At 39.1% G+C, this 26,360-nt stretch overlaps 1 protein-coding gene across 1 annotated transcript in view; it reads right to left on the bottom strand.

Moving 5' to 3' along the window:
• The window catches only part of PLCG2 (phospholipase C gamma 2), a 52,016-nt gene extending 26,872 nt beyond the window's left edge, over positions 1 to 25,144 (bottom strand). The window contains exons 1-11 of the mRNA XM_066327542.1: positions 24,766 to 25,144; positions 12,380 to 12,520; positions 9,734 to 9,827; positions 8,528 to 8,575; positions 6,108 to 6,192; positions 5,282 to 5,365; positions 3,891 to 3,934; positions 2,673 to 2,745; positions 1,697 to 1,798; positions 1,421 to 1,539; positions 436 to 521 (exon numbers count right to left, since the gene is read on the bottom strand). Coding sequence (XP_066183639.1) covers positions 436 to 521; positions 1,421 to 1,539; positions 1,697 to 1,798; positions 2,673 to 2,745; positions 3,891 to 3,934; positions 5,282 to 5,365; positions 6,108 to 6,192; positions 8,528 to 8,575; positions 9,734 to 9,827; positions 12,380 to 12,520; positions 24,766 to 24,961 — 1,072 coding nt within the window. The 5' untranslated portion in view covers positions 24,962 to 25,144. The remainder of the gene's footprint in view (positions 1 to 435; positions 522 to 1,420; positions 1,540 to 1,696; positions 1,799 to 2,672; positions 2,746 to 3,890; positions 3,935 to 5,281; positions 5,366 to 6,107; positions 6,193 to 8,527; positions 8,576 to 9,733; positions 9,828 to 12,379; positions 12,521 to 24,765) is intronic.
• Positions 25,145 to 26,360: the final 1,216 nt, after the last annotated feature.

Here is a 26,360-nt window from a genome sequence, read left to right on the forward strand (position 1 = left end):
TGGAGAACAAAGACATTAACTGATTTAAAAGCAAGTTAAACAGGATGACAAAAGGCACCATATCACAAAAATCTCTGTTCCTTAGGCTTGTCTGTATTACAATGAAGGTAAATAAACTATCTATGCTACACAAGTACTCCAGCTTAAATCCTAAGCTTTCATATAGATTCAGGATACAATTTTTAGTGGAAAGTGAGAGGAGATTTAGGAAAACTCTCTTAAAACTGCCTGGGAACAAGAATCAGAGGAAGTGAATGAGGCATTGGTGAGACATAAGAAAAACAATTTAAGGAATCAGTGATTTTTATATGACTAACTTCAAATTCAGAAAACAAAACAGTTCTTGATTTCAGTTCTTTTTTCTTTCTTGGTAAACAGGGGAAACTACTTGTACAGACAACATGTCACAAACCACTCCACAAGCTCTTTACTCACACTCAATACACCGACATCCCATCCTGAGGCACCTGATGTAAGCTTCTGTGGAGGATTCACTGCGAAGCTGGTCTCCTGTCAGGTATCTAAGGAGTGAAAGGAAAGGTTAAGAAAGGCAGTTAATTTCGACCAGTTCTCACTCACTCAACTGGGTGACATTTTGCCTCCTGTCATGGACAATGTATGCTAATTGTTTTTGCTGTCATTTTGTTGGTGGTGTGGTTTGGTTTTTTAATTCTGATGGAAGAACCAGACTTTGCTGATCCTGATGCTCTCAGGTTTTTGAATGGACCAAATTATAGGAGGTTAAAGGCTCAATATAAATAGCAACCAACTCTGACATCCTTCTAGAGAGCAAATCATGAGCTTTGAAACCCACCTAAACCTCATCATGCTCAGGCATGAGGATGTGGGAAGGATGTGGAAGGTATTTAGAGTAATATCTTACCTTATACTTCAAAATACACCTGCTATAAAGAATGCACTTTACTGCATTCCCTGAATTATTTTATTTGCTCATCTCTCCTCCCTCTCTTTACAACTTTTTTTCCACTATAGTGCCAGATGAGCAAATCCCCTTCATTTGAAGATAGTTCAAACTCATCATCACATACTTTGTACAACTAATTCTGACATGAGGTCAATGAGGCTATTGGTGCTTGAAAAAACAAAAAGAAGCCACTTCAGTAACTTCAATGTTTGAAAGGAGAGATGCTTTCAGAACAGTTTCAACTCAATACTTTTTATTTTTTAACAGGACTTGGGTTTTCTGGCAGCTGAGCTGAGTTATATCTCAAAACCTGTAAGATCTTTATGAGAAAGGGGAAAAAGAGTCCCAGAAACTCTATTTGCCACATTTATACCACACTGTAGGAAGGTTTCACACATCACATTTCACAGCACATTTCTGCCATAATTTACTGTCTCTCTCACATTGCTACACTTGTTTGAACTGGGATAGACAAGAGGACTTTTGGTAACTTACGTGTTATGAGAGGAAGAAATCCAGTAGTGGGACAAAGGATTATTCATGTCCTGCACATCTATTGAATCGTATTTCTCATCCCAAATACTGTTTTCTTTTGCAAATAGGTAAGCGAGGAACTACAATACAAAAAGAGAGATTGAATCTAAATATTTTTACTCTATGAGAATAGAAGAAACCCAGCAATGCAGCAAGAGGGGCTTAGAGGTCCTGCCACCCATTGAAAATTCTGTCAAAGAAGTCTATGGGAACTACTACAAAGTACCATTATCTCACCTCATCAACAAAGAGGAATGGTTCAGCAGTTTCTCTCATAGTGTCGTCAATAAACTTTGTCATTCGTTCTCGGACTTTACTGAGATCCTGTGCCCAAGATTCCTTCAGAGAATTGCAATACAGTAAAAAAAAAAAAAAACAACTTTAGAAGTGGTGTTATTCAGTACAAAAGTCAAACAAGGAACAGAGAGATCTACAGAGAGATAGACACTACCTAAGTACATATGTTCACTGACAGGGCGAAAAAATCTGGCCTCCTTGGACATGCCTTAACTATAATCTCTCTCATTTCTAAGTGCAATCTGAACATCCTTTGAAAACAGTGAAATTGGGAGAAAAAGAAAGTAGCAAGCTTACACAGGAAATGTAGGTCTCATTTTTCAATCACGTTTGCAAACCTGGAGCTCAGCAGTGCCTAGCAAATATTGCACCTTTTTTTTCACATGGAGTCTGTGCTAAATAACATAGAAATCCCTGAAGACTGTTCCAATCCCTGCCCTCGTCCTTACCTGCTTGCTGGCACAGGACATCTAACTTTACTCCATTCAATAGGCAATTACCTTTGACTGGAATGCAGGGAGGCAGCAATGTGAGAGCTGCAAAAATTTGGGCCATGGCCAAGGCATTACCCCAATGCTGCTCTGGTGACAGCAGTGACCAGGCCAGGCATTCATCTCTGACTGCACACAGCATCTACTTCTAACCTTGTCTGTTTATCTACATGCCTAAGTGGAGGCTTGTTAAAACCCTATTTACTTTGTCCTCCCTCTTGTCCTCTAGTGCATCTTCATAGGCTTTATACAGATGAAAAATAATAGTTCTTGTGGACTTCAGTGGCAACAAAGCAGAAATCTTTCCAAGGCTCAGTATTACAGTGGCATCAATCATATTCCATGAATCTTCACAATTCTCTTTTAATGAGAATTCTGTGATATAACTCCAAGAAAAAGAGTTCAGTATTTCTGTAACTTCCCACCTGCTGCTCGTGTAGCAGGAATCTCTGGAAGTCATGGAGGTGAACTGCTGAAGCATCTGGACGGTCAGTATTTCTTTAAAAAAAAGAAAGGGAAAGTGAAGCTAAAGAAATAAGAGAGGTTAATCAGATGTTACAGCAGAAGATGACGTGGGTTTGGATTTTCAGTATAAAGGTGCTGCCACCAGCAAGAGACTTTTTATAAAGGATTTTCAATAGGATTTAGAGTAGGCATGTAATACTGTATTATCCAATTACTGTATTTTGGGCCTCCTGGATTCCTGATGTACTTTGGAGAGGAATTCATTGGGAAAAGCACCAAATCTGTAGTCATTGCTTTGTAGCAAATGAGCTGCATTAACTTGACCGGGGTGTTGGTAAGTTTAGTTGAGGCACATGGAAAAGCTTCCTTTAAATTATCACAGAGCCACACTTCACACGTAATTCCTTCTTTGTAATATTTAGATGAATTACTGTGATAGACCAAAATCTTCTGGAAAAGGGGGCAAGGTGCAGCTGCACCAAGGAAAAGTGATATCACTGATTTGCCTTCTGTAAGTCACAGACACAGCAGCATCTGCTACCACAAAGGTGCTTATAAATCTGTGCTTTTAACCAGCCTCACAGTTTAATTCATTACATGGCCCAGAGCTAAGGAAATACTCAGTACACTCAGAGTAAACTTTTAAAGTTACTTCCTGAATCTGTTCGTGTCATATTCAAAACTAAGATAAACCAGTTTAATCCACAATCAATGGGTTAGCAATGCCTGGGACTTTTTTCATGCTGTACACATCTTACTTAAACTTTCAAGTCCATCAAGCGGAAGATGCAGAAACCATTACTATCAGCATTCAGCTCAGGTCTAGGCAAAGCCTGTGCACCACACCACTCTCCAGACTGAAGCAAAAATTTCTGCATCAAACTGTCCTTTTATAGCTCTGTTTCAGCTCTTTATAAAGCCAGAGGACAGGCAACTTCAGTTCATACCATTTTTGTAGTCAGAAAGTAAAAGACAATCATCAGGACTTACTTCCAATGTAAGTTCACCTTTCTGAATGCAAAAATATTCATGATTTCTTTTCACTTACAAAAATGTCAGAACAACAACAAAAATATAAATAAATAAAACAAACAAAAAAGTGAGGTAATTAAAAAACAATCCTGCAACACTACAACCATATGAAAATGCAGAAAAATAATACAAATGAAAAGTCTCACCCAAGAATGAAAACAGAGGAATCCTTTTTGAATTCATCAAGAATCTTAAAGAAACAAACAAAAAAAGAACAAGCATAAAAAAAGGAAAAAAGATAAATAATTCAAGAATATCCAAGTTTCTACCCAAGTCCCTCTAATAATGTCCATTGGTTTGAAAAGGGGAAATGAATGTCTGTCTGCTCTAGAGAAGTTGCATACAAGTTAGCAAGACATACTTTTAACTAAATGCATAAGAAAAAAAACTACTACCAAGGCTGGCAACTGCACTTCAGGCCTTTTAATGTGAACACAATTCTCAGATAAAATACTTGCTTTGATACAGCAACTTAAACAAACAGTGAAATTTCTGCGGAGTTTTTACTGTTTGATATCCCAGAAACACTGGAATTAAGTATCATCCATCACATTTATTCAAGTGAATATAAAATCTAAATTGTTTCTAACTTGGTACAGCATTTTTAGAGATTGCAGGAAACTTATCAAGTGACCCAAAGCATTTGTAAGCAAATTGAGACATTTCTTTGCAATGATTCACACAGGGCAATAACAGGAGCTTAAGGAAGTCAGAGAGGCTCCTTACTGTGTGTTTTACTCTTCAGCTTTCTGCTCAAGCTAATTAACAGGACTTTCATGGCCAAAAATAAAACCCTGTCAGTTAATCTAGGGGTTTTTATCACTTCACCATGATTTCAGCATTACTTTTAAACAGCATTAGCTCTATTGCCAGAAAATCAGCACTGACTTTTACTACTGAAGCTTCTAGTTTAGCATCTGCAAAATTAAAAGTTGAATCCACAATAAGCACACAGTCAACAAAGACATTCATGCAAGTAATTTCAAATTATGTGTTTTCACACAGTTTTAAAGGGTTCCCAACTTTTAGAGTCACTAAAAGTGTGCAGTTTCCACCAGCTTCATGAATCTGTACAGCAAATACAAGCAAACAGTGGTCAAGCAGTTGCCCACTTAAATTAGCTAAAATGTAAATCCACTGCATTTATGCTTTCCAAGGACTGTCTGATGCATGTTCTGTAATGGACTTGCTGCTGGCAATCTGGAATTGGTTCTACCAGTAAAAAATACCAGACCAAACCTAATGAAAAGACATTCAGCATCCTGAACAAACTCACAAAAAGAATTCCTCCTAAAAACCCACTAATATCTGTGCCTATCCCTCCTAGCAACACACAAGAAGCAACATGAATGACTTGTTCATCTCCTTAGGCCAATTGCTAATAGTGACTGTAACCTACACACTGAGTGCAGCACTGCATCCTTTTTCTGATACAAGAATGAGGGAAGAAAAGAAAATCAGTAACAAGAAGATAACCAGCTCTCACTACTCTGATGCAGCAGTTGAACAGTATGAAAACTATTTATGAAAAGCTTACCGATTTCTGTTGTTCAAACATGATTTTCTTGTAGAACAAATGAAATTGTTCAAAAGTAAGCTCTTCCTTCTGAGCACCTATTTCCTACAACAGAAAGTAGCAGCGAATTTAGACCTCCCTGAACTGCACTTGCACAGTGACCAAGTTACCCTTACTCCAGCTGACATTCTCTCACACAGTCTGTTCTACTCCAACTTTATTTATTTTTACCCACTTGGATTTTTAAATTTATTTATAAGAATACAAACAAGAAAACAGATGTTGGTTTATGACATAGTGCTCCTAGCCCCCATCTTTGGCCTTGCATTTTGCACCCTCACTCTATTTCCATGACTGAGAGAGAAGTAGAGCCTCATTTAGTCATTGTTTGCTGGGGAAGCAGAAGCAAGAATGTCTGCTTTAAGGGTGGAGAGTTGGAAAGTAGGAAAGGGTGGGGACATTCCAGGTTCCTGTAGGAATGGAATGACCTTCAAAAGTTATTAACATTGGCATTAGTTGGAGACAAGAGGTCATTATTTGATCATATTGAAAAAAATATAGGATGAAATTCATGTAGAAGAAAAAGAAAGATAAAATATTTTTCTATGTACTTGCTTGGTACTGGAGCTTAAAATGTTGTTGGCTTTTGGTCAACCACACAATGAAAAGAAGGAACATTTATGTCAGTATTTTCTTACACCTTCAGATATAAGCAAAGCCAAGCTGACAAATTAATCAATATAATTTAACTGTACATGACAGGAATCAAAAAATACGAAGTGTCCTAAAAAGAAACATCAACACTTATCAGATAACACCTAACATATTTAAGTTATTAAGTAATTACCGCAAATTTATCCTTCAAGTACTTCATGCTGCTCACTTTGAAGTTTACTTGGGGAAGGACAGTTTTCAGCTCTCTAAGACTGATACTGGGGGGAAAAAGGAGAAAAAAAAGATAGAGAAATCACCACTGTTGTGTTGTGTCCAGTCAGCTACTCACATATTTTCTATCAACACAAAAATGTGACTATTGAAACATTTTGGGTAGGGCTCATCTCACATTCCTGTAAACTTATCTAAACTTAACGCCTACATGGAAGCAAGCTAGACGTGGAGGAACAGACATTTCAATTAATTTGGAATTAAAAGAGCCATGTTGTAGAGGTATGTATTTCTCTCAGCAATTAGTCAGATCTAGATGATCAGCTCAAATGTAGATGTTTATACACAGTCAGATGAACTGCAGCCTTTCTTCCACTGAAAATTGATTACAGACACAGAAAACGAGGCAAAGGCTGTACTGAACAGATGAGCACAAAGAGAAAATAAAAAACCCCAATTTTCAACACCATTTTAACCTTTTTCTCCAGATGTTATTCAGTCTGGTAATGCTGATTTGCAGCAGTGAGTCTCTTCCCTTCTGCAACATCTGAACATGATCTCATTCTCCTCACCCAGCAAAGTCTTCCCTTCCAGTTCCATTTACACAACCCTGTTAATTCTTTCTGCAGAGTTTCAGAATGCCCAGTGATATCCCAGCAACACTTCAAAAACCAAAGTTTTCTAGATAACAGCAAGTCAATAGAACACAGGTACAAACCTGTGGGTCCTATTGCTAAAGCCCACAAAATATTAAAGCAACACCAACAGTACCCTACAAAACAAGACTGAGGGACTCTGCCTTGACCTACAGGACAGTTCAGAAGCCATTAAACCTCTGCAAACAGACGGCCAGAACAGAGCTGCCTGAAAGGAACAAAACCAATTAGCACGTGGATGAAAGTAACACTTCCATTCTACAGCGTCCATGCAAGCAGCTACCCTGTGAGATATTCTCATCTCCATTGTGCAAGAGGGAAAGAGGCAAAGCAAGAAGGAACTAAGTCCAAGTCCATGCCCAAACCAGATTAGAACTCAGGAAATTCCTGGCTTTCCGCCTCGTCGCCAGACCTCTGGAAAAAACACTATTAAAAGCAAGAATGTGCACTCCATTTGTACACTAAACACCAAGCACAAGCAATTTCCTCTGGCCAGAGAAATGCAAGAGAAAACAAAGAGCTGGGACTTCATTACCATGGGAAAAAACATCAACCTGTGGAACAGGACTTGCCTAACCTTGACAATTAACCTGCCTAAAAATCACAGCTCTGAACACAACACACCTCAGTCCAAACTCCTTTCCTGAATTTTCCTAAAAGCATCAATCATCTAAGAAGAGAAGGAAAAACTGCCCTCTCTACAATGCAAATCTCCTTGGTCCCAACCAAGCTGCCTTGTAGCAATAAAACCATCCTAAAGCAACAAATGAAACGTCTTCAGCAGCCACAGCTGCTCCATCCTAACATTTGGTTTTGCTTTGTGAACCCCAGCAACACCTCCCCACTGCAGGGTTAATTCTCAAAATGCATCAGTCAACATCCAGTAAAGGATTGGACTGTGGTCAGTTGAGGAAACAGCTCTGAAATGGGCTCTCAGCTCACCCTGCACGGTGCCACAGGCTGCCTGCACAAAGGTGTGATTTCCTGCAACACCACGGCCTCAGTGACACAGTGAAACACCTCACTGCAGTTTGCTTTTGGAAAAAAGGTGTACATGAAAGGAAAAGCACGAGCTTTTCTACTTTAGAAAAAAATGAATGTTCCAGACAAAGAGAAAAATCACGGTGAAATTATAACACAGAAGGGAGGAAAAAGTAACATTTTTCTAAGTGTTGCATGATTTCTGTCAGCTCTAAGGAGAGGTGTGCAGCTCAATTCACCTTTTTAAAGAACAATCTGCTTTGCGTGTAAAAGCTACAAAGCCACATCCCACATGGACCTGAAAGGAACTACTGGAACTCAAACACATGAAGCCACACATCACTAGAACCCTGGGACTTCTTTCACATGAGAAGCACCAGGTCAGAGGTGATTCTTTGGCTTTGGTCTGTTCAGAGACAAGCCCATGGCCAGGCCAGCTGAGCTCAATCTCTACAGTAACACATTGCTCATTCTGGCAAAGTAATTCTAGGCTAAAATTTAAATTATTTAGTAGTCATCATTTATTTCCTCATTATACCATGTCCATAAACCTGAGGGAATGCTATGAACACACTATATTTAGCAAAAGGCAAAACTCAAGTTGCTAAAGCAAGGGCAAATGTCATTTTCAGGGATTGCATACCCCATATTTTGGACAATGAATTCTTTATTTCTTTTCATTCTATGTTAGAATCCACAACAAATAATTCACTAAAAACGTGGGAAAAAAAACAGAGCTTCTTACCTATTTTTTCTAGTTTGATCAACAGAATAGATCTGTTTTCTCAGCCAGCTTGTAGAAGAAGGAAAAAAAAAATCTAATTATAAAGAATATACAATGCCAATGACATTTTAAAATCCTCAGACAAAACACAATAGAAACACTTAAAAGTTTTAAGACCCATCTCTTTTTTGCAAAGCAAAAACACTACTAGCAGTGCAGCATTCAAGGATCTAACCAGTTTTTTTTAACCACATTTGTAAATATGTACTTTTCTGCTGCATTTTAAAATCACATATGTACTTTTCTGCTGCATTTTAAAATCACATAAACAACACAGGAAGGGGAAGGGTGGGCAGGAGAGAAGAGAATGAGTAACCAGAAACTGTAAAAAAGTAAGAGGATAAAGTGAGCCAAAACTTCAGTTAATCTAAACTGCACTAACACCACAAAATCAATGATTTCTGCCAGATTTATCTTCGAGCTGCTGGCTCAAATATCTGTTAGATGCATAAAAATTAAAATCTAGAGGAAAGGGAGAGATGTTTAGATAAATTTAAAGAAAATCTTCATTACAGTGCATGTCCGTTTTAGACGAACAGTAAAATACTTTCAGTTGCACCAACAGTAAATAAATACATACACAATTTTGATCCAAAAGATAAATGCACTGCTAAACTGATCTTCAGCTTCAACAGGAATTATTCTTGTCTGACAACACCAATGTCAAAGCCACAAGTTGGTCAGGGAGCAAGCGAGGGCAGAGCATATCCTCACTAACAGCAGTGGCCACAAACAAGAATGCCAGCAGTGATGAAAAGCAATGGGGTACGGAGACATTACTAAACCTTGTCCACAGAACTGGCAATCTGAGCCTGAGCAGTTTCACACACAACACCCTCTCAAGGATAAAGGTGCAGTTTCACCTTTATATGGCTGACTTCTGAATTTTCCAAGAAGCCAACACAAAAACACCAGCTGCTCTTGTGACCTCATGAAGAGATTTTGTTTTGGGTGCCCAGAACAAGGTGAACTGCAAGTTCACATTAGTGCATGAAGCAGAGTGTGACTCCAGAGCACCTACGTAGCAAAACAGACACTGAGAATTTCCATACGAGGTTTCAGTGTCGTACATTAACTGAAAAGTGTTTTTTAGTGCACCTTAAAAATTTCATTCAGATTTTCCTCTTTCAATTCCCAGTCTCACGAAGTGAAAACATGTCCACGTACCTCTCTGTGATTGCAGGTGTGGGAGCACTCATGACCTCTTGATACAAGATATTCAAGCCACACAACCATTTATCAGTATCATCTTTAGAGTCAGCTGAAAAAAATAATATGCTATAGTAGACATGAAAACAAAATCAACACAAAACCAAGACATAACTGGTTTAGATAAACTCTAGTATACAAAGCTGCTAACCTCCCTCTTTGATAAATCTCATTGCATAGCTTCATGTTGCTACTAAAAAAACTGATTAAAAAACAGCATAAATTTGGGGGTATGTAAACTCTGACAAAAAATACCTGCTTTAGAAGATGGTTGATCTGAGTAGGAAACTTTCACTATTTCAGCAAAAACACTACAAAACTACTGCTGAGCTCCTGTGGTAACACAATTAAAAATAATTTTTTTATCTTCTGTCTCCAAAGTGGCAAAAGCCCAGGACCCAGATCAGAGCAACTTGAAGGGCACAGGCAAAAGAACTCAGTACTGCCATAGCATAAAGCTGGTTCATTATATTCCAAGCAACCTACAATAAAATTGCAATATACTGGCTTTTGACATAATCACTTTCTATTTAACTTAACCATGTCTATCAACACAGATTTTTCCAGACTAAATTTCTGCAAGACAAACAGAAAGGAAGCAATGTACAAAACTGGTGTAGAGTATATAAAACATTTCAATACAAGTCAGAAAAAGGTCTAAAATTCCTTATGTGGCCTAGCTAGCAGCCAGGTACGTCTTCCTCCCAACCCTCCAAATTAGTATATCATTGCTTTGTTTTGCTTAAAATTTAGTTTGCTTTTCCATTTCTCAAACTAGAAGAGTCCTTCCCATCATTTATCATGATTGCATTGGGTAATGGTTAAACCCAACAGAAGCAAGATGCTTGCTGGGCACAGCTTTCCATATGAAATACCAGCTAAGCTGAAAGAACCTTGGATGAGATGTGATCTTTACAGCCCTCAGCTGGGCAAAGTCCATATGATTTAGCAGGCTGGCTCTGAAATTGCATTAAGGTATTCTTCAATTAAACCAGCTCTGAAAAAATATTTTCACACAGGAGCTGAAAACTTTTATCAGCCTTCAAAGCAAACCAGTTTCTCAAAAGGTGAAGATTACATTTTATTTAAACATACTTTCAAACAATGCTTTATCCCCCAAGGATGGAGCTGCAGCCCAGTCTCAGCTCCCCATGGAAATGTTTTTCAATTAGTTATAATTTCGGAAAGAACACCCACTACCACTGCCAAACCAATTCTTCTCCCAGGACAATTCTGCCCTTTATGATAGCCGCCATTCCCTTCAAGGAACAATTCTTTTATATTGTTTTAAGAAACCACGACAAAGCCCTTCAACAAGGAAAAGGATTTCCCCCTTAATTGAAAATTATATCATGTTTTTCTGCAGTTCAGCATTACAGCAACAGCTCATGGTACCAAGTGTTTTCAAAGTATTGGCAGAGGCCTGTTTTGAGAACTGCCATGGGGGAGAGACTGGGGGGAGTCAGAGGAAATCAAGCTGAAGTCCCTGGCACAGCTGCACGTAAGCACAGCCACTTAAAATTTTCACAGACTTCAGTCAACAACGGTAAAAATTATTTAAAGTTGAAAACCTCTAAGGATGGATTAGTCACAAGCAGTCTTGTCTTGCAAAAAACTTGTCTTCTAATACTGCAATCTATAAGAAATTCATCCCATAAACAATATAAAAATAAAAGCTGTCAGTATTTTAAACATTTACAATGCACTCCGTTTTTTCTCACATTAAGATTTTGCAATTAAGTTAAATATTTAAATGGGTAAGAATGTTCCTGCTCAGGACAGAGAGAATTACTACTCCAAATAAATTGTCTGTATGGTTCTAAACCAACGACCCATTACAAACTTTTTAGAAAAGAAATCTCTGTAAATTCCACTAGTTAGAAACTGTATTCAGCCTGTACTGTAAAAATTTATATCTCTTCATTTCAAAATCTTTGGGTTTGTGACCCTGGATAATCTTGCCTGTAATAAAAAGTGCTCCAACCCTTTCTATAGATACAGGGAACAAAATTCTCTTTGTTACACACAGATCTCTTCATTTTAAATTTATCACTTTCCATATTTTATTTATGGCTTCCTAGTACTTATTTAGAAGAGGTATAGTGTTATCAGCTGACATGCAAACATATAACCCAAACTAAAACTTCATTTTTCCAAATTAATCTGCCTTTGTTCATAGGCAATGGGAAAGTTTCTGTGATACAGCTGCAGTGTAACTTTTAATGGCTGTTAGGTCCAAAATCATTTTGGTCAGACTAAAAGTGTTAGGACAATATTCTGGCCACACTAAATAGCTGTCTTTAAAGAGGCAGATCTGCTCTTCAGTTTGAAAACCTTACTGGAGTTACCAGCAGAAGTCTGCCTTGCTAGAAAAAATGACAAATGACACTCGCACTCCACGCCACTTGAAAGTGAGACATTCCAAATGCAGCAGGTCACAGACAAGAAGGGCTGAGTAAGAGGTCTGGCTCCAGATTTTAAGCATCTGGTGCACTCCTAACTGCAGAAGTTAAAACCGCAGTCTGCTGTGCATTCCTGTTCCATCAATGTGTTTGACATGTTCAATCGGTAGCTTTAAAGACGAAAGAAAGAAGATAAAAGTACCTGCTAAACTTAAGGTGTTGAGGACAAACTGGGTACCATAAAAAACTGTAAAGCAGTGTTCTTCTCTGTGCCTTGCTTTGCAACGTTCAAAGTCCTTGGAATTCTTTCCTGGGCGAATTTCTTTTATTTCCATCAGATCCACTGAAAGGAAACAACATTCAGTCAGTACAACTGCAGAGCCTGAAATGGGAAGATGGATAACTCAAAACATGCACACACATATAAAACCGATATATATATATACATGCAGATCCGTATTGGACAAGAAATGCAAATTGTGCCAGCTTGCAATCCATAAATCCACAAATAAATAGTATCAGACAATAGTGGAAATGGACCAGAAGAAGAAAAATAACCTGTCATTTATTTATTATTTCACTATCACTGATTTTCCATGGACAAGGTGTATACACACAGCCCTTTAGGTTGCAGAAAATGTGATTTCACAAGTGGCATTAACTCTAAGCAAGTAATTTTTCAATTGCCATGACAACTGTTCAGAAACAAAAAAGAAAAGATACAATTCTACCTTACCCACCCAAACCACCCACATACATCTTAGATAGCCAGCTAACCTTGTCAGCTAGTACAGCCACTGGTACTTTCAAGAAAAATATCTGAAATAGGAATATAAGGAAAAAAATTGAGCTTAATAATTAAAATGTTTAATGGCCATGGGAGTCTCCTCATGGCCAGCTCCAGAGAGTTCTGTGTTATTTAACATAACCTGTTGTATCACTTTCACCTCGGGGCTCTCCAGGGAACACGGGTGTGCATTGCAGCACAGCAGAATGGGAACCCTGCACAGGCACACACTTTTCCAAGTCAGCTCCATTTTTTTCAAGCCCTTGCTACAGGGCCTGCAGAACAGGAGTGAGACAGCACTGAAATAGAAATATGTGTGCTCTCAAGATAAGATACTTATTAGAAAACTGAGGAAGTGGTTTTGCTCTGCCTGTGGACCAGAGAAATAAACAGCTCTTTCCACTTCTGGACAGTCTTGACTTACAAGCTATAGGATGAAGAGTGAAGAAAAACATTTCATGGCTGCTCTTGAAATGTGTTTATCAGACCTAGCAAGTTCCAAGGAAAACAGCTGAGGGTTTCTGTCCATGCATTTAAGAATGCCACAATATAAACCTCCGGTTTTAAACGAGCACCTCATCAGTAATGGAAGATCATTAACAACATAATGAAACAGCAGCTCTGCTGCCAGACAAGGGTGAGCTGAACAATGATAAAGCTTCCACTTGTCTAACACTGCATTTCTATGATGCCAACATGGATAGACAAGGGAGGAAGTTCATCAGCAAAATCCTGATAATGAAACATTAATTCGTCTTGGAATTTCTTATTCTCTGCAAAATATCGCAGGCCAAACTTCTACCTGACACTTCTTTCTCACAGTCATTAAACAACTTACACTGTGAAAATGAGACCTCAAGGGTTAACCTGCACTAATCATAGCATACAAGCATCTTTCTTAAAAGAATTTTTCCAGGCACCATTATTCTCAAGGTAGAGGTTTTAAGGCCTCAGCCTCCCTCTCAGACCACAAAAACATCTCCTAAGATCTGCGTGTCTGATTGGTCAACAGCCCTAAATTTAGACGCAAACTCCTAAAATAAATTCATATTGTGCCTATAAATGGCCAGGAACCAAAAGCTCCTAATAATTACTCTAATCCCCTCACCACTCAGAGTCTCACCTGGATCCCCAAAGATGTACCTAAATTACCATCCTAAATGTCACCATCTAAAAAAGTTCATCTTAAGCCACAAATTTACGTTAATATCAACAGAGAAGAATCCAAATCCAGACACAGAAAGTATCCAAATGGAGAGGGGAGGAGGTTGCATGGCTGCAGTAAATGGCACGGGACTGCACACCAGGCTGGCTCATTCTAACCATTGGCAACCCCAGTCACCTCTTCTGCTTTCCCTTCCCCCACAAATCCCTGACAAAAAACACAGTTTTAACTTCAAAGTGAATCACACCTTTCCTTTCAGACTCCTTTAAATCCACACACACCAGCAACACAACAAAAGGCCCTCTCAAAGTACAAACTAGAAGCAGTGATAAAAGAGATTTCACAACCTGCACTGCTGTTGTCATTTCCAGGGGCTCTTACCTCACACCGACCCCTGAAATAAGCACACAGACTTACCCAATGTGTCCCCTCAGTTACACACGCTCACTACAGTCCTTCTTGCATTACAGCCTTTCAACCCCAGCATCCCCTTCTCCTGCATGAACCTATGTGTATATACACAGTGGCACAAGGATTTTGGTATGCACAGACCTGTTATTGCTTCTCCAACTGGTTTTTCAGAAAGAGGCTCCCTAGACCCTAATTGTTATACATGTAGTAAATAGAGGAACGGTTCAGCAAGAAAACAAAATTGGGTGAAAGAGAGAAGAAAGAAATATTTGTATTAAAAAAATCAAATTCAACATTTAACATCCGTATTATTTTCAGGCAACGTATTCTATACATCCTGCAAAATTTGGGCAAGGTATCATTAAATTTCCTTAGAAAATAAATGAAACAGGTACACAACACAAGCTTTCTTACATATTTTTACAGAAATAAAGATATAATACACATTATAGTTTCAGAAAATGAATAGAAAGTACCTGTATGTATTTTAATGACATTCCATAGTGTTGGTTGGGATGTATTACTTTACATTATTGGAAGAAAAGCCAATGCAGAGAATCCAAGGGAGAAGAGAGAAGTGTGAACACCAAGCATTAATTCTGGTTTTGCACTAAGCTCTGTATCCTCCACAGGTAGTCTGGAATCACCTGGCACCCTCCACGAGGTGCCCAGTAACTCCAGAATGGCTGATTCCAACTATCCTGAGAAAGGAGCAAGCCAGGAAAAGCTGCAACATGTTTCAGACTCAGATTGGTAAATTAACTGCACCAACTTAGTTGTTAGGCAGTTATTGTGAACTTTTTACAGCACAATCTGTCACTGAACAATTAAAATGTAATTTCATACCTATGCCAGAACTGCAGGCACAGCACTTCAGACACACTATTTTTGTACTGCCTTGAAATACTGGAGCTTTCCTCCTTCTCAATCCCACATGCAAATTGCAGAGCCATATCCTGACACGTTTTCCTGGGGCCTGGTACACTCAAAAAAAGCATGGGCTGGACAGATGCACCTTGCATCAAATCCAATACACTTGCAGGTGCAATTTCCACAAGAAAAGTGAAATATCAAAATACTTCCTAAGGAAACATGTATGCCCTGTAGAGAAATTGACTCACATCCAGCAAGACAAGGAGAGCACTCCCCCAGCACAGCCAGTCCCCAGCCAGTTTACAGAAGTCTAGTGCCACTCTAAAACCCGCTATTAGTTTACATTTCACCCATTCCTTTATGTGACTATTTCCCCAGGTTGAAAGGATCTCCTTAGCAGCCTCATCAGTCACGGATTATTCTGACAACTCCCTCAAGTGGCTCTTTAAGAGACCAGACTCCAAGGCACCTTCAATTACCAGGCTCCGATCTGGATGTGCATTCGAGGCACTTCAGAGCCTGAAGCAGCCGAACTTCATCTCCTGCTGCTGTGTGTTGTTTGGCAAATCAGTGAATTCAGTGGATCATTACACTACTACATAGCTGCTTTCCTAACGCTGCACAGATTAATTGCTCAGTGCCCTCCAGCGCACCTGACAGAGATCTTTGCTGCCATGAACTTAACAATAAACTTTTGATCCTCAGCATCTCCACTGATCTCCATTCAAAATAACCCAGCAGCAGTGATCACGTTCAGTCACACACTCGCAGGTACAAATTCCTGTCACCTTTCCTTCAGTCACACTTGGAGGTAGATGGTAAAACAGAACCTGCATTTCACTACAGCAGGTGCTGTGCAAGCTGAGGGGATGACATGATACAAGATAACCAAAGGCAGAAAACTATGTCAAGAGGAGAACTGTGAAAAAAAATTACATTGTTATACACAACACTGTGCTCCTCATTCCAGGACAGAACCAGCACTGCTACTTACAGAGAGAAGTTCTGGCTCTGTCTGCCACAATGGTCACCCACCAGCCACCTCTGAGTGGGAACACAACCGACCAGCACCTGAACAGAGAGGTGGGTAAGGGAACAGACTCTGCAGAACAGCAGCCAGTGCCACCAGCAGAGCACCTTCTGTGAGCTGCAAGTGTCCATCTAAGTTCACTAGAGGGAGGTGAGTCTGCAAGAACACCTTTGGTCAAGTCAGATAATGCTAAACTGGAATATCAGGCTGATTGTATATAAATGCAGGGGTCAAAAAAACCTTACAAGTTGTCAACCCATCAAGGTATCTTTGATAGAAAAGTCCACATTAACAGTGTAGGAGTTTACCTGAATCTGCCACTATGGACTACAGAGTTCTGTAAGATAACATTCCTGATTCAAAGCCCAGATTCCCCAGGAGTCTTTCAGTGTCTATGGCCACAAAATGGTGCTTGGGATCAGAGCTCAGTCATGTACTTACTGAAAGAAAAAGCCTGCAGAGAGATTCAGAGGAGGCTTACAGAGTCAGAAATCATGCTGAGAGCATTACTTCAGAAAGTCTCAAGACGGATTAAGGGAAACTACTGCCAACATTCTGAAGAAGAAAATAAGGGGCTCTGATCACCCAAGCTATGGAAACCAAGACATGGGGTGGCCATTCTCTCTATGAATATAATTGCATTTTCATGTGTATATATATGTATAGCAACATTCTGCACTCAGAACCAGATTTTTTTTCTCCAAAAATTTACACTACAAAATATACCAAAATAAGTTTCATTTTAGAAAGGCAGAAACTGCCCACTGCAACAGAGACTGTGTGCAAATGAGTGCCCAGTGAATGAAGGAAGCCTTTAGTATCCTTTTGCAAATGCACTTCATGGTGAGGACAACAGCTCTGTTCTCAGTTCTGCAGGATTAAATATTAACTACCCAAGGTGCGTTTTAACAGCCTCTTTCCACAGCAGGACTAAAACACAAATGAAATGTGACTCTAGAAGGAACAAGGTGAGGTTTCTCTCGGAGGACAAAGTCACAAGAAAGGAGAAATGTGCTGCAGCATGGCAGGCCTGATGCGGCAGGGAAGGTGATTCAGCTCATATAAACAGAGCTGTTTACTGAGACATTCAGCAGCCCAAGAAGTTATTACAGACAAGCCACAAAACTTCTGAAAATACAGTTACAAGGATGAAACGTGAGAGAAAGTGTGGTGGACCTTGAGAAAGCACCCGTGAGTACCTTTCCAAGGGGTCCCCTGGGGATTTAGCTGAGTGATTGACACAAGGTTTAGAGAAGTGCACCTTTTAAACCCACAGGGTTTTACATAACCGGGTCACACAGAGCTGGCATGTACAGCAACAACAAATTACTACTAAATTCATAACTTCTCACTGGATCACTCAGTACAGCATCATGTTACAGTGCTTCCCAGCTTGAGCTCTGAATTCAAGGGGCTTTTTCTATATAAAAAATTAACCCCACCAAATGGTGTAAGTATAGGGTAAAATTTACATATTGCGCTCATAAAAGTTCACATTCTGCTCCATGCAACAAAACAAAAATGTTGGCATATAAACCTGACTTTGGGAAAAGGATGAAGTACCTGCATCCCACATTCCCTTTGATCAACCAGTTTAGGGGTGCTGAGGTCTGTGCAGTTCATTCCATCCCTGTTTTGCTGGCTGGCCATGACAGGAAGTCTGGTTGTTGTAAGTTAGCATCAGACATTGCAGAACTGAGCTGCTAAAGGGAAGACATTATTTGAAAAGAGCTAGAGGCTACACAGGTTCATTTTTTCATTTGACCACAGAAACCAAGCTTCATGTTCAGCTGAAGACTTACACAAAGGTCCTCTGGCTAACAACTGAAATACAGCCATTTCAAAACACACACACACAAAAAAAAAAAAAAAAAAAAAAAAAAAAAAAAAAAAAAAGTGGATTTTAATGTTCCTATGTGAAGCTACTTCATGAAGAGCAAGAAGTGGATCCACTTTGCAATGACATATATTCAGAATACAGAAAGCAAATGACAGAATAGAGACTCGGGGTTTTCAATCTGAGTTAAAATTATTTATTACTTTAAGTCGGAAACAGTAAGGAAATTCAGACAAAAATTCTGCCAGCAGTAAGGAAAACAAAGATCCCTATTAGAAATCAGCAAGATCAAGTCCAGTGTTCAAGCCAAATTAAAGCACTCATTTCACACTCCTCACAGAATATATAGATGCTCATCACCTCTCCCAGAGAGGTTCAGATCTGTAAATGTTTATACCATCTTCTCCAATGGGAAAAAAAAGTTTCTCACCACAGAAAAAAAGTTACACTGATATTAACAATTCTACAAAATTAATAACACAGCTGTTTAACATATAGAAAAAAAATCAGTGTTTAAGAATGTGAGCCGCATGCATGAACACTTTCTTAGGTGTTAGTTTTTGAAGTTCTCCAATGTAAAAGCCAAAAGGATGCACAGCATCAAAATTTGCTCTCTCTGGCAGTCATCTCAACAAAGATTTTAAAAGCAACATTATCAAAATTTAATTTCAAGGCAAAGACGCTGCTGGATAAAATTCACAAAATAAAACAGTAAAGATAAAAACCCCTAACCCTTGGTAGGTAGAACAGCACTGCCTGTGGCAACACACAGAAGGCTGCCATTAAATTAAACTACAGATCCCTGCATTTCCCCTCACCCTGTCAACTGAATGTGGCCTGACCTGCTGCTGTTATCTACATGACCCTATTAGAGATGCACGGCTTCTGTAAGGAGCTTTGATCATTAAATATCCAGGTGTGACATTTGGCAGGAACTAGTGATTCCTGCTTGGCACTATAACAAAATCTGAAAGCACAGGACAATCTTACAGACTGAGAAAAAACAGAGCAGCTCCCACAGGTTCTAATTCTACTTTTAACATGAATTTACCAAGTGTGTTTTTAGTTTCCACGTTCCCTTTACCTGTGAAACATGAAAATACAAGTTCATTTTATGTTTGAATTGTTTAATCATGTCTTAGATGACAAATTCTGTAAAATCTTCCCTTTTCACCAAGGAAGAAAATCTCAAGTGAACTTAACACTTGATAACTCTTTTCTGTAGGTTAAATGAAAAATCAGTAATGCTAAATGACTTCGAGATGGCAAATTTATTTAAAAAGAAGCCATTTTTTTCCTACAAACTCTGGGAAAATAATACACATAAAAACTAGAGCAGCGAGACAATGTGAAATGAGCAGTTCACATTAATTCTGAAATAACATGTTATGCATTGTCAAACATAGGTTTCTGTTATAAATGACAAAAAGACACAAGATAGTCCTATTGCATTAATAAGGGTCTGGGCTGCAGAAAATAGAAATGGCTGTTGTACTGTGGTGCGCCACAAGCATCAAAAGCTTCAATTTAAGTATAGCCTTCATTCCCTATATTCCTTTATTCCCCCTTCATAATTTTGCAATTACACTAACATGATGTCTGTATTTCTGCCACTCTCCAATCCAAGTACTTCATCCTCTGAAAAAGTTTTCAGACTGAATTGATACTAACATTTCTCTTTCAACTTTACCTACACCCTGACCTCTCGCTCTGCACACAGAAAAAGCAGTTTCACAGCTGATATATTACATAACTTTTTCTAAATATGGCCCTCTGATGCTTTAAACATATTTCTTGGTATGAGCTTGCACAACTAAATTGTCACTAGATATTTTTATTATGAAGTCTTTTGCAATAAATTAAGAACATGAAAAAAAAAAAAAAAACAGGTGATCTTTCTTTTCTGAAAATTAAGGGATTAAAATATGGTTGATATGATTTTACAAAAGCAGGTCACCTCTTCACATGAAAAAAAAATAAAATTCCTAGGTATTCAAAAACAGACAAATCATCTTGGTTCTTCAAATAGAATCTTCCTTGAAATGAGCATGCTTGTATTACAGAGAATCACACACTCGCACATTCAAGGATGGCATCACAGATTTCTGAGAGTCTAAATTTTCCTGGCTGTGAATCATCCCTTCACTCAAGGCATTCCTGGAAGAATATGCAGAAACTCACACATTTTCCAGTGACTAATCCAAGTCTTTAAGTGAGCTTTCCCTCAATAATTGTCCTGAAAGCACTTTGCATCTGAGAAAGAATGGAATATCCATAACAGACCAGCTTCCTGGAGATTTACACCTCGCCACCTGCTTGCTCTACAAGCCTAAATATCCTAACTTTGGGCCCTAATTCATTCATGTGCATATAAATGCTATAGCACAGTTTGGGAGGCCTTATTTGCGAGTGTCCTATCAGACAGCAAACCCCAGGTGTCAACCACACTGCTGTGTGCCTTAGCAGAGTCCTGGCAAATCCTGCCCTCCCTTGGCCACCTCTGGGTGACCAGCCTGGGACAGTCTGAGGTGGGGAGAACAACCCCGGGTGTGTGTGACCCAAGGGTGCCCATCCAGACCCAAACACAGCTGTAAAGGTTAAACACGCAATAAAAATCCACAGCATAACCAAAAGGAGGTAACACACTGCAACAGACAGTGCTGGAAAGTCACAGCTTCACAGTCACCCACCCAGTATGCAGGGATTTGTTTGTGCAAGAAAAGGGGCCACTACAAATTAAACAAGTAAATCAAATTGCTCAGTACAAGGAAACCGAACTTTCCTCAAGTAAAAATAAGTTCATTCTCTCAAATGCCTGTCTGGGTACACAGGTGAGACTAACCTTGGAATTTAACTGCTTAATCCTGGGCTGTGAAAACATCCCCCCAAACTTAATGTCATGCACTGTTAAAAATACAGTGCCTCAAGATCTACTGTTGAAATAGTACACTCTTCTCTAAAGGACACAACCAACCTGTGTTGTTTCATTTAGGGGAAAATACAGAGGTTTCTCCCCAGTTCCTTTCTGTTAGAAATTCCTTTTGTATATGGCAACTCAAGTCTCTCAAAAGCTCAATGTAAAATCTCCAGTACTTGGACACTGTGTGATCCGAACCACACACTGAAGACAGAGATTGTTTAAACCAGACTTCCTACTCTTTGTAAATCCTGACTTCTTATCACATCAAAGACCTGGATCTAGGAAGAGTTTTCCAAAGTTTCTCATCCAGAGAAACACATCTGCACTGAGCAGGAAATAGCTTTAACTTCAGCAACTCTTTCACTCTATTCTATACAGATATGCTGGTAGGTTTTCAACAAAAGAGGCCTTTTCATGAGCAATGCAATTTAAAATACACAGTAGTGCCACTTTTGGGCCCCAGGGTTGTGTAAATATTTATGTAAGTATAGCTAATCCTACATCTCTCCCTTGCCCTGGTCAATTGATTCCAGAATAAGAGTGGCTGCCTTTTTGTTATTGTGAGGCTTAACTTAAATCACTTCCAAAATAATATTAACAAAACTTGCAAAAGGTCATTGTAATAATTATAATCAACTCTGGCTTAGAGGAATTCGAGTGTTCTTCAAACATTTACAGTCCATCAGCAAGAAAATCAGCACCATGACATCCAAAATTCCCAACACTACACAGGGCAGATAGGAAGAGAAAAAAAAAAAAAAAAAAAAAAAAACCCACAACTTTTTTTTTTACTTGATCTCGAAAAGGAAAATATTAAAATAAAGTATAAAAGTTGGACACCATCTTCGCTATCTATTAGCAGCCTATTTTTGTGTCCCCAAGTTAAAGAACTCTCCTCACTATCTGATTTAGAAGCACAAGCCCAGAGCAGATGCAAACACTGAGTTTTCTGCCTTCTGTAAAGAGCAGTTGCCAAACTTGAGTTAAAATAGCACACACGGAACAGGAAACCATCTTAACTTTGCCACTTGTACAGAATATTAATTCTTTAGGGACTGACACACACACAAGTAGCAACCATTAAGATCACCTCATCAATGTTTTAGATTTTGTACAGCATAAGTGTATTAATATAATACTTGAGATGATAATGCTCTACCCTCAATGACTTTTAAAAAAATCAAAAAACAAAAATGTGGGGTTTATTTGTCACAAGGCCAAGACAATCCACCAGCATATATTTGGGGCCATTCATATATACATCCATATTCAAGAAGCTGCTCTATTCAATTATCGAACAGGGAAGCTTCAAATCCATAATTTTTCCACTTTTCAAGCAAAAAGAGAGCCTGAGTCTCACTCAAAAGAAGTAACAGCAACATACAAATAACTAACTAAATAAAATACTTCCTTCCTCTTCAGGAAAAACGCTGTCAGCAAGTTAAAACTTCAGTGACTTTCATTTCTAGCACGGTTCATGGTGAGTTGGAACAACTGCTCATATCTTTTTCTGGAACAATACCTGCAATATACAGCTTGTGAGGCAGATTCATTGCTTTTTAAGACAATAAAACAGTATTTTGCATATCTGCACTTTAGATTAGGACCTATTTTTGTTCCCATTATTATACACATCACTGAAGTGTTGCTCAATTAAAACAACTGCTACAGCATCACAATTTTTGTGGAGAGACAGATGGCTTTTGGGTAAGTCATAGGTCTGGAGCAATATTCCCTGTTCTGCAAGCCAAGTCATTACACTGCTGGATCACCCAGGTTTATGAATCAAATAACAATATTCACCTTCTTTTAAAAGCATTAAAATCCACACATAGAGCAAACTTGTTAATTTATTACCACAAACACACACCACCCCCAGAAAGCTTTGATAAAAGGTGATTACAAGATAGAACTGAAGAAGCTGACCCCAACATCTGGAATGCAGAGTCTGTTCAGCTTTAAATTTGTCCCCTGTGGGGAAATGGCAACAACAAGACTTCAAAACAGGGTCAGAGATTGGTTTGGCCAGAGACTCTGAGGTCTCCTTCCCTCACTGAGTAGTCATTTTCTGCTATGTTTTAATATTATTGCTCTGTGTGTAAACCCCAGGCTTTATTTGCTAAACAATATTCAAGCACTGCTCTCATAACTGAATTCTACATGCCCTCTCAGGACTTTTCTGGCACAGTACCAGCAAAACACTTGCACTTGCATTCACACACATCATAATAGGAAAGGCTAATTACCCTCATTTGTCATGTAAAAACTGGAGCAATGAAAGATTATGATCCAGAGTACCTGTTAATTGGGTGTCCAGACCTGTTTGCTTTTCCCCAGAATACTGAATACGACCATATTTTCACCACCAATGATAACAACATCCTCCCAGACAATCTTTATTTTCACTATATCACATTTCCAGTTGCAGGTCCAGTCTCCACAAGGAATGAGACAGGAATCAACGGAAACAGTAACAGAGATTTAATATTTTTAAGTCAGGAGCATGAAGAGAAACTGCTCAGACAATCCCAAAATCATGCAAATTCTCAATGCCTGTCCTTGCAACCTTACAGATCAACGGGTTTTTAACTTACCATGTATTTACCAAAAAAAAACCCCCAAAACCTTCTCAAAATCCACACCTCAACAGACCAATAAATGATTCTGGCATTTCAGACAAACTATTCAATTCCTTTATTGAGGACACTACTTAGCAGCTGTAGAGTAAAATCATGCTCACAATAATTTTAAAAAGTTACCATATAATCATATGCAAGCATTCTAATTATATTACACCACCCTGAGCTGCACAAATCACAGAATCACCAGGCTGAGCTTTCTTTGGCATCAGTTGTGTTCATAAGAACTGAGGATTAGTCTCACTTTATTCTTCTCTTCTAGTTTTTGCAGCCCTACCTAGTCTTACATTCCCCTTCTATTTCCTGACCTTGTTATAAATAGTGAGTTTAGTCAGTTCCAATATGAACTAAAGAGCCAATACCAACTCAGGGCCTTGAAACCACCTCATATCTCAGAGCTTCATCCTCTTAAGTCATGGGTACTTTCCAATAATGGTCCTAAATAATGACCTCCATCCTGAGACAGTAAACTGCCCAAGAATACCAAAATGTGAATTCAGTTCCCTTGTATGTGAAGGTGTTTGGTTGGTTCTTTTATGGGTTTTTTGTTTTATCTTGGTTTTTTTAGAGAGAAGTGGTAAAGAATAATTACTCACTAGAATTTATAAGACATAAGGATGGATAACAGTCTGTCAATTCAGGGAACACAAACACCACTGTGTTTTTCATCCCAAAGATGAAAATTTTGAGAACAAGGCTAAGGACAAAAGCATATTAATCATATTTAAGTAGTGTTATATATCCAAATAATGAGACACAGATGATTCTTCGTCTACATTACAAAAATTCAAAATATTCTCAGCAATTACCCAACTCTTTCAGCCAAAATCTTCAGAATGTTAACAAAAGGCCTGTTAAATTAATATCTGACAAGTACATCAATTTATTAGTAACTCCAAGCTCAGGTACACATTGCAAATACTCACAGAAACCTTCAATCTTGTCAGCTGTCTTGCTCCATGCTACCTGCCTGGTTTCCATTATGACTTGAATAGTCCTTCTTTCAGGGCTGCTCTTCTTAAGACTGAATATTGTCATAACAGTTCCCAGTTCCAAGGTCCTTTTGATCTGGCTTTTCTCATACTCAGGCAGCACTCCATAGTCTATATTCTTTCTGGGCATTTTTTTTTTTCTTTTTAATCAAACTTTTATGGTCCTTGGTGTCCTGAAGAGAAAAAATACAAGGAAGAAAAGGGAGGAAATTCAATATTTACAGCATTTTCAGTTCTTTAAAGATCACATTTATGTAGTTAGATATCTAACAGAGGCTCATGCAAATGCAAGGCAGGTACATTAACCCTTGCTGGTTTATCCCAAAAGGAGGTGCAAACAGCCTTCACAGACGGCAGTTCCAGCAACATCAGCTTGTGTAAACTCTTGCACTGTATTAGAATTTAAACCTGGATGAGACCTACATGAGAATGTAAAGCAGGTAACTGTCCTTTTGAGAACTGTAATGAAGGGAAAATATGAGTAATACAAACACTGAAATGCTGGCTACACCTAAACATCACTTTTTGTACTTTTAAAACTTCATGGCTCTGTTTCAGTCTGCCTTTTCTTACTCACATGTTGGGCGGCAGATATTTGTGTGCATGCACTCGGGACACATCTCGACACAGAACAGCCAAAAGAGGCATGGGTGTGTACAGAGCACATCTCACAAGTATTAGCAAGTTCCTGTCCTCTCTGGTCTCCCACATCACTGCATCAAACAGCTAATTACCAACCTGATTACCCTTCAGTGAGATTATTTACAAACAGCATGGTCTGCAACCTGCTCTTTGAGCCATGAATGAGTGTCGCTGTCACACAGGTCGCAGGGGTTGCTGCCACACAGCTCCCAGCCCTCTCCTTTAACCCCATCCCCGAGCGGGACAGGTTTAAAGCAGCTCCGTGCATGCAGCCAGCAGCCCCGGCGCCTCCTCTGCTTCTCTTCCTCTCTCCTCAGACCACTGCTCTCCATCACAAGCACTTTCAGTTTCCGTGTTCATGGCTAATTCGACCGTGGCCCTTCTCGCTTCCCCTTCCCGGCTTCTGCCGGCCCTCGCCCCCTCACCCCGTGTCACTGTCCCCTGACTGCTCCGTGCTGCTCCTCTCACGAACAGCGCTGAACTGCCTTCGAACAGCGTGTCACCAGCGCTTTAGGAGCAATCTCTCTGCCTTTGAAGCTGTCCGGTGCAATCTTTCCAATCCCTTTTTGAATTCTACCACTTCAATAAACACTTTTTTTCCCCCCAAAGTTAACAGAGAAGCCACAAGAGTCTCTTCTTACCTCTACACTGCCAACAGTGAGCTTGAAGAGCTCTACAGCAGGAACCATTCTATGGTTTGCAAAACATTATACACGTTATTTAGGGTTTTATATTGGCTTCTTACAGTAATAAAAAATTAGAGTATTCTTTCCCACTACAACTGACAGTTGTACTCCAATCCTACAACTTGGAGTGAGTAAACAACTTTGAAGTATTGTAAGTAACAGCAGATTTATTGTTTTCTTTTAGCCATAATGTATCTGATC

The sequence above is a fragment of the Sylvia atricapilla genome, chromosome 12 (assembly GCF_009819655.1).
Source record: "Sylvia atricapilla isolate bSylAtr1 chromosome 12, bSylAtr1.pri, whole genome shotgun sequence".
In the NCBI taxonomy this organism is placed as follows: domain Eukaryota; kingdom Metazoa; phylum Chordata; class Aves; order Passeriformes; family Sylviidae; genus Sylvia; species Sylvia atricapilla.